The sequence below is a fragment of the Micropterus salmoides genome, unplaced genomic scaffold, assembly GCF_014851395.1.
Source record: "Micropterus salmoides isolate LMB-PRFRI ecotype aquatic unplaced genomic scaffold, ASM1485139v1 Ms_hic_scaffold_17, whole genome shotgun sequence".
Classification (NCBI taxonomy): Eukaryota; Metazoa; Chordata; class Actinopteri; order Centrarchiformes; family Centrarchidae; genus Micropterus; species Micropterus salmoides.
In genome coordinates this window covers 10,023,406-10,032,106 of record NW_024040817.1, presented here as the reverse complement: position 1 = coordinate 10,032,106, position 8,701 = coordinate 10,023,406, and the positions used below count along the sequence as shown (strand labels likewise).

The following is an 8,701-nucleotide window of genomic DNA, read 5'->3' as shown; positions in this document are numbered from 1 at the left end:
TGTATTTTTTCCCATTTTATTACTTTGATACAAACAAGATCAAAAGGTGGTCCTTTACTTGCCGGGGAGGATGATACCGTCATACTGAAAAGAAATAAGGGACAAATATTAGATAAAACATGGAGACCTGCAGGTTTAACGCAGCAGGTCAGGACCCACTGGTGCAATACTCAACCCCCAAGAATGGAGGAAATAATTCAAATGTGTTAATTAGCTCTGAGGTCATTTAAATGGAAGTTTTAAAATCAGCCATCACACGAAATTGAATTAGCCACTCGGGTTAAACAGAGCTTATACTATGGGGTAGAATTATCTTTACATGTTTGATCTAACAAATTATTTTTATATGTGTTCATATAACAATGAAATCTCAGGATTTCTGGAATTCCTCCCAGGGAATCATTTAACTTTGACATCCCTTTTGATGGATGCATCACTTCTGACAGTGGTTAGTTCATAGCGAACGATGAAACCAGCCCCTTAGAATGGTTATAGACCGTTACAGATGAGTGTTGCTCGATCTCAGATGCAGAACAGACTTTAAAAAGACTCTTATCTTCTGCTTCTGTTGTCTCAAATGTTGAATGTAAACTTGCACCATATTCTGGAGCGCTAGTCTACATGTTAACATCTTAGGATGTGTGGTAACCCTGACAACACTTACTTTTTGCTGGAACCAGCGCATGGCCTCCTCTTTGCGGATGCGGTGCCTGAAACCGATGCGGCCTGTTTTCCGCTTCTTGTCAGCGATGCTGAAGCCGGGTCTGCCCAGAACCTGAACACAAGGAGGCGACAGAGCTGGTCAGAAAAGCTTAACACAGAGAAACACTGTTTCTCCATCACAAACTACAGAAGCATCAATCAGTATTTGATGTTGGTCCTCCTGACGGTCCGGTGTTGAATCTCTACAACGCAAAGTCAAACATCCATTTTACAATAATATGACAAGCCAAAAGCAGTACAACCTTAGATTTGCGAAGCTGTAATGAATATTTTAGGACTTTTCTCACTTGCTAAATTTGACATTCAAACAAATGAAAGTTAGCCAGCTCAGTGTTGCAATACTACCTTTAACTCAGACAGATCTAAGACATTGCGCACAAGAAAATCAGTTGCTTACGGAAACAAAAGATCTGTTTATATTTGTAAGACATTAACATGTATACTACCAGATATACAAATGTCCCTGATAATAAACTCCTTCATCATGGATCAAAAACAAAGAGCATTTAACTGACTTCCTGTCAACCACCTACTGAAGACAAAAATGCAAACTAAATATCAAATTTAACCATTCACACCAAAACATGCTGCATCTTAGCAGTGAACCTAAAATCCTGTCACACTTTACATAAAACCTCAAAAAGAGATTTAGACCTTTTAAGATTGTACTGCTAAACAAATACTCAACCACAAAAACACTTCTTAAATATTGGTATGAATTTCACCACATGCACCCACATTTTTTATTAACTGCCCAAACCCTCATCACCTACAAACAGCTACATTTAAAAAGACACATACCACGTAGAAGTCCAGTCCGTAGATGCCAATGCTGGGGTCGTATTTGATACCCAGATCGATGTGCTCCTGGATACCGAAGCCGAAGTTTCCGGTATCTGAGAAGTTGTTCTTTCTCAACTCGTACTCACGCACCTGGAAGCAGAAGCAGCAGAGAGAAGTCTCTTTAGCCACAGAACAGTTTGTTCACAACAAAATAGTTGATAAATATTAAGTTAAACCTTCGTACAACAGAAGAATGTATTCAGACGTGACTATTTGGTGTCCACATGCATTTTGTTTATGGAAAGTTGAACACAAAACTTGTGAGCAGTTGTCGCAAGCTTTGGGTATGCATGGTAACATTTTGTTCAATATCAAGTCCTTTCCTGCAATTTATAATCTAAATTTAAGAATCTGAGTTGGCCTGGAAATATTTCCTGACATACGGTATTTTCTTTGACTTTAAAATACTGAATAATTCAAATTATAACAATCTGAGAAACAAGCATCACTCTTTGGATAAACCACCTCAGACATTTGTAACCCGTGTGACAGGTTTAAAGAGTAACAAGACAAAAGCAGTTGGGAACCACTGAACCAGGAAGAAACTGAGAAAGCCATCAAGACTTTCTGACCTTGAGTCCTTTCTCCAGGATCTCCTCTGCTTTGGCTCCACGGACGGTACAATGGACAGCAATCTTTTCATTTCTGCGGATACCGAAGGATCGCACGGTGTAGCGGGCTGTGGGAGGAGGAAAGAAGCTAAATTTAAAAAAAAAAATACAGTGCTGTGATAAGACACCAGTGTTATACCTATAAACCAGATTTATTCTAAGCAAGTCGTAACAACTTCATCAAGCCACTTCTGCTTTAGTGTGACTGATGTTGGTCACTAGTGTAGTTCACTTCTACAAATGCTTACCTAAACCTGGTCCTACCTAAAGGTCTTCCCTTCACACACAAACAAACACTTACCCTTGGAGAAGACGGGGGTCTGCCCGGTGAGCTGCTCCAGCACCTTAGCAGCACGAGTCAGTCTGTCTCCGCTCTCACCGACACAGATGTTCAGGCAGAGCTTGCGGATGCGAAGCTCTCTCATGGGGTTCTCCTTCTTCTCACCCTGGTCCTGGAGACCACAAAATAAATTTAAATAAAAAAAGGTTAGTTTTTCACTACAAGGACTTGACAGCCCCAAATCATCAACTCAGTACATCACACACAGAAGACCAGACTACTAAGAAGTTCTGACACCTTGTCAACTGCTGCTGCCATGTTGAGTTTACCTACTAGCGTTAGCCTGCTAGCATAGGCAAGGCAAGACAAGCTTTCAAAAACAGTAGCCACACCTGGAGTTTACAGTCCAATATTAATTATTAGCGCTACATCGTTGAGTCTTAACACTTGTCCTGTCTCAACATCAAACTACCAACAGCCTCAGACGGTCACATGCCGGCCGGAGGACATGTCCGTACATATCCCCGCTGTTCCTGCTGTTAGCGGTGTCACATACGTGTCCCGAACTCAAATAAGAACTTATAGACAAGTAAGAACAGGCTCGTATAAAAAGGCAGACACGCGCATACTGTCTGGCCGCAGTGTCATCACACAACTGCAACATCGTCTTGAACGAAACTTTAACTACATGTAGAGGCAGGACGGCATCTTCCAGGAGCTAGCCTGTTAGCATTACTCGGTTTCTTAATTTAACAGTCTTCTGTCACATTTATCGATAAAATACGACTCTAGATTAATCATCCATAATGTAATGTACGTTTCTGTGCATCGAACATTAGTTAAGATGACGCTACAGCTCCGATGATTGTGGATTTCAACGCCAACTTCACATTTGATCGCCATCGTATAATGTGAGACAGTACTCACCGCCATGTTGGATCACTAGAAGAGGACGTTACGTTTCCGGCGACAGACTTTTATAGTCGTGTGTTCGTCGCAAATGAGCTCGGAGAAACATCGCAGGGTAACGCGGGGGTTCCTTTTTACTACTAAAAGCGAAAATGTTAGCGTAAAAAAACAACAAAATTTGTTTTATCGTCTTTCGTCTATTTCCATTATTAGTTGACAAATAGTTGCACATATTTGTTGTTGATCGTTATTCTTTGTTGCTGTATATTTTTGTCAGTTTATATATTTATATGTACACAATATTCTCTTCCGTTGCCTTACTTCAGCACAGCGCAGACCCAGAATAATGCACATGTGTATATCTGCAACGTTGTTCTTCTATTACATATTTATATATTTCTAAATTTATTTATATAGACTGTATGTTTGTCCATGTGTAGCACCTTATCACCACAGCAAATTCCTCCTAGGTGTAAAACACTACTTGACAATAAAGCTCCTTCTGATTCTGATCAATTGATCAAGAGTAAATTAATCAGTAACCATTTTGATAGGCTAATCAAAAAAATTATTTCCCATTGGCTGAACATTCCCACCAGTTTAAGATCCCTAAATATGAAGATTTGATACTTGATACTAATAGTAAATGTTGTAATCTTTATAATCTTGATGTCGGACAAAACAAGCTATTTGAAAATGTCCCCTGAGTTTTTTATTGTAAAAGAAAATAATCATGAAATTAATAGTTAACAAAAACAATCCTCTTCATATGTTTTTCAGTGTAGCCTTTATGCTTTTGCCACAGACATATGTAAAACATAAAACATTAAATTAGGTAATTCTATTCATATATTAATTTACAAATAAAGATACAGAACTACAAATGACCCCAAAACATTTTACATTAAAACAAAAGGTGACTTTAATTTAAGAAAATACACAAAAAGGAATGAAAGAATAGATAAACTAAATATGTGTGTTGTCTCGGCAAAGGAGAAGTGCTCACTAACACAGATCTTGACAGATTTGTGAACAATATTTGAGAGAAACAGGCCTTTTGTGTACATAGAGAAAGTCTGAGATCTTTGAGTTCAGCTCATGATGAACGCGGGCAAAAACAGTGTTGTGTTTATTATTTTGTTCAGTATATGTCTCCTTCAGTGTCACTATTGATTAAGTAAATGAGGGAAATTGATGAGCCAAACACTCTTCATTACTGGTTTTCACCTAATTTAAATACTTTGTGAAAACAGTGTAACATTTAATATGTTCATTGTGGATCCTCTTTCCCATCACTTATATACGATATAGGACACAAACCAAACCTACAGCAAACATTACAGCCAGTTTCTTCATAAATGCAGAGTCTAGAGTAGAAACTACAGACAATAAGAACGAGTTATCTGAGGATATCTCAGTGGAGATATCTGCTAAAGGAGTCATTAGTCTCAGGGGTGGGACTGGAGCTGGGGGCTTCAGCAGGGGCAGGCCCTCCCTCCTCTGCTCCATTAGGGCGTTGGTGAGGAAAGCCAGCGCCTTGCGGGGGAAGATGGTCGGGGAGAAGAGGTTGCAGTTGGGGACGAAGAAGTGAGGAAGCTCGCCACTGCGAGCGTGGTCCTCCAGAGCCCCGAGGAGGTGCAGGAAGCAGGCAGGAAGCTGCTGACGGGCCCACATTGAGTCACTGAACCTAACAAACGAGACGCAGGAGAAGGAAGACCTCAGATAAATAGAAAAACTGAATGACTGAAATTATGAGACTGAGAGATTTTTACAACCCTACTACCCTATAACAACACTACTACTAGTCCTACCTCTGTTAAATAGGGCCACAACTGGTGACTATTTCTATTGTTCGATTCTATCTAATCTGTTGATTCTTTTTTTGATTAATTGATAAATTTTTAAGTCTTTCAAAACACATTTTCTCAAAGCCCAGTCGGAGGCCGACCATTAGTCAAAAACTAGCATAAAAAAGCCACAAATCTTCATATTAAAGGAGCTTGTACCAAATTTTTCTTCATCTTTGCTTGATAAATGACTTAAATGATTCAACAATAATCAAAATTGGTGTGAATTAATTTTCTGTTGATAGACTGATCAATTAATTGACTTATTGTTTCAGCAATGTAGTTAATCTCACTGTGCTTATATATGTATTTTTAGGGCTGCAACCAAGCGGGAAGCTTACGGTCTACAATATGAAGCCGATGCGGAAGTCCCTGAAACCTGGTTTCTATTGAAAATCCAGCAGGGGCGACTCTTCTGGTTGCAAAAAGAAGTCTGGCTCCATTAGAAATAATGGGAAAATGATCCTGCTTCTCAGCTGAATAATTACCTCAGTAAACACTTTCCTGATGAGTTTATGGTCAGTCGCTAGTTTCAAGTCTTCTTCAATAAAAAATGATGTTCATTTAGTAAATTATGGTCCCATTTATTTAAAAATAGACCACAAAGCAGAGTGTGTTTCAGGGCGGGATTTTCTATGATTGACAAGTCGTTACCATGGCGACCTGTCAATCAGGCTAGAGCCGACTCGTACCCTCGGCGCTGTGTAAATTTAACCAGCGCCGCTGAAAAAGCTTATTAGGAGTCGGCTGTTCACTTTTTCTGGTGTGTACATTTAGTTTTAAGAATGTTGTTCGCTAGACAAAGTTATCAGCCCTGTTAAAATGACAGTTGACGTGAGTTACAGTTGCACTTAGCTAAGCAAGCTAGCTGAATCTGATGACAAACATTAAATAAGCAACTGTTTGTGATGACAACTACAAATATTAGCACCAGGACACTACGATTAAAGTTATTGCTGCAACAACAGCTACTTATACTACTTCTACAACAACTAACTACCGGTTCCATTCTTACTGTGATAATATTGACATATTGATGATAACAAAGATGTTAAAGACTACCTGATGGACAGGGTGTGGAGGAAGGCGGTTTTCCCGTGGTACGAGCAGAGGTTATCCAGCTCTTTGGGAAAACGTTGTTTCAGGCCCTCAATCACAGACTTGAGGAGCATTAAGCACTGCTTACTGTCAGAGAGGACAAGAAATCATTTGTTATAAAATCTTTTTATTCCAAATTAATGTCTTCCCTTTTTTAAAATCATCTTCTTTAAGTTAATGTGTACTCTAAATACAATTTTTACTATGTTCTTTTAAAAGACTTTGTACGATATCACCTGTAATAAGGCATCTTTCTTAAAGAATTAATATAAACAGTAAAACAATTGTTTTATTAATGATTCACATATAATTTACTAATTATTTTTATACATCAGTTATAAACCATTAATAAGAACAAATCTGAAGTTGCCAGGTTTTGAAAGATACAGTCTGTTGCTAATAATGCAGTTTGTCACGTTGGTAATCCATAAATAAACGTTCTAATATATAAACATTAAAATAATCAGCTAATGAAATTATTAGAATAACAAAGAGCTTCATGGCTGGGAGGATGTGAGAATAAAGTGAAAAGTCTCACCGGCAGCATTTGGTGGCATTGCTCTCACAGCAGGTTTTCTTGTTGCCGTGGCTTGTGATGATTTTCTTCTCAATGTGAGAGAAAGAAATCCTCCAACTCTCTGTTACAGAAAGACAAAACAACCGAAGGGGACAACATTACACCCACACAAACACACTGTGTAAAAAATAAATCCCACTTAAAGATTCAGTTTGTACATTTTAATGGCATCTAACTCATTCATGTGTTCTTAAGTTGGAATGTGGAATCAACATGGACGCTACTACAAACACGTGTTGGGTTAGCATTATCAGAGCATATAAACAACACGCAGACATCTATGACATCTTATATTAATTTAATTTCTAAATCCAACAACAAAAGGCTGTGAAACCTGTCAACATATCGTCTTTATAAATTCTAGACTACCCCAAAGTTTTTATTATTTGTGTCTGCTTACATCTTTGTATATTGTTCTTTATATTTATTTATGTCACAATTACACATTATTCCTCTTTTTTAATAAAGATTTAAGGAGGAAAAAAATATCTGATTATTACGACACCACATGAATGCACCATCAATCACCGATCACCCCTCCCTTTGCAAGCGCGCAGAAGAAGCTATGGTGGCCGAAACGCTCTGTCGGCTCTTGTGCTAAATGATACGTGTGTTTCCAAATTTCTTACTTCTAAAAAAACAGACAACAACTACTACTACTTATACTACTAATACTATTACCTCTTCTTTTTGTAGAGCAGTTTGTCTGTTCGGGCAACTGTAGAAACATGGTGGCGCAACATGGCAACGTCAAAGTAAGGGGACCCGCGGTGTATGTAGATAAAAATGTCTTAGTCTAAGGTAATAAAAACAAAACTGTTCATTATGTAAGGTATTATATTGCATTTTTGTCAACATATCCTTAACCTTAGCTATTCAAATCAGGAAAACCGTGATGGAAACACAAGCAAAGCGTGTTATGTACATATGTGGAGCTGTTGAAACGATCATTCTGCCTCTAACGGTGTGGATGAGGGCTGAGGTGGAGATGGGCAGTGAGGGAAGATGCACTCAGATCCTTTACTTGAGTAAAAGTGAAAAAAACATCCATCACAAGTAAAAGTCCTGCAAGTAAAATTCTACTTAAGTAAAAGTAAATTAACAATATTAACAGATACATTTACTTAAGTAAAAATACTTGTTTGGCAGAAAACCATCCCCTTTAACTTATATAATAAATTAATTTATTAATACTGATACTACTGAAGCAGCTGCTCGAGGTGGAGCTAGTTTTAACCACTTTAAATACAGTTAGCTAGTTTAGTCCAGTGGTTCCCAACCTAGGGGTTGGGACACTCCAAAGGGTCACCAGATTATTTTTTATTCTTTTTCCAGTTTAACTTTTTAACCACTTCATCTTGTTATACAACATTCTACCTCGTACATTGTGTAATCTTTAACAATGTGTTGTGTTTTATAAAATGATGTTATTTTTTATTTATTTTGATCTGAAAAGTAATTAGTAATAGTAATTAGTAATGAAAGGAGAATAAAATTAAAAACCCTCAAGTAAAGTACAAATAACTTAAAATTGGTAATTAAGTACAGTACTTCAGTAAATGTACCACCACTGCCTAAGGCCCTAAATCACTGTTTCTACTAACTTGAAGTCAGTCAGAAAGTTTGCATTTGCATCTGAGCAAAATCATCTACATATAAACTTCTTGATTTTTTTGTTGCTGTCTTTGTTGTTTACACACAACAACAACAGACGGAAATCTCTCTCACCTTTGGCGTCCTCGCTGAGATTTCGTCCTTTGAGCCTCTTTGGCACAAAGAAGCAGGGTAAACTTTTGATTTCTTGGCGGGCTTT

At 37.9% G+C, this 8,701-nt stretch overlaps 2 protein-coding genes across 2 annotated transcripts; both read right to left on the bottom strand.

The window, feature by feature from the left end:
* rpl11 (ribosomal protein L11) lies at positions 1–2,790 on the bottom strand. Its single transcript, XM_038725520.1, has 6 exons — positions 2,755–2,790; positions 2,479–2,629; positions 2,139–2,245; positions 1,525–1,656; positions 665–775; positions 1–84 (listed from the first exon to the last, which is right to left on the bottom strand). The coding sequence occupies exons 1-6, from the start codon at positions 2,773–2,775 to the stop codon at positions 55–57; spliced, it is 552 nt and encodes a 183-aa protein (XP_038581448.1). The 5' UTR covers positions 2,776–2,790; the 3' UTR covers positions 1–54.
* A 1,473-nt stretch (positions 2,791–4,263) lies between these two features.
* On the bottom strand, positions 4,264–8,701 carry LOC119906690 (cyclic GMP-AMP synthase; the record flags this gene model as incomplete). Its single annotated transcript, XM_038723997.1, is given in 4 exon segments — positions 4,264–5,053; positions 6,276–6,398; positions 6,850–6,949; positions 8,617–8,701. Coding segments are annotated over 4 exon segments (699 nt in total), but the record flags the coding sequence as incomplete, so codon positions are not given.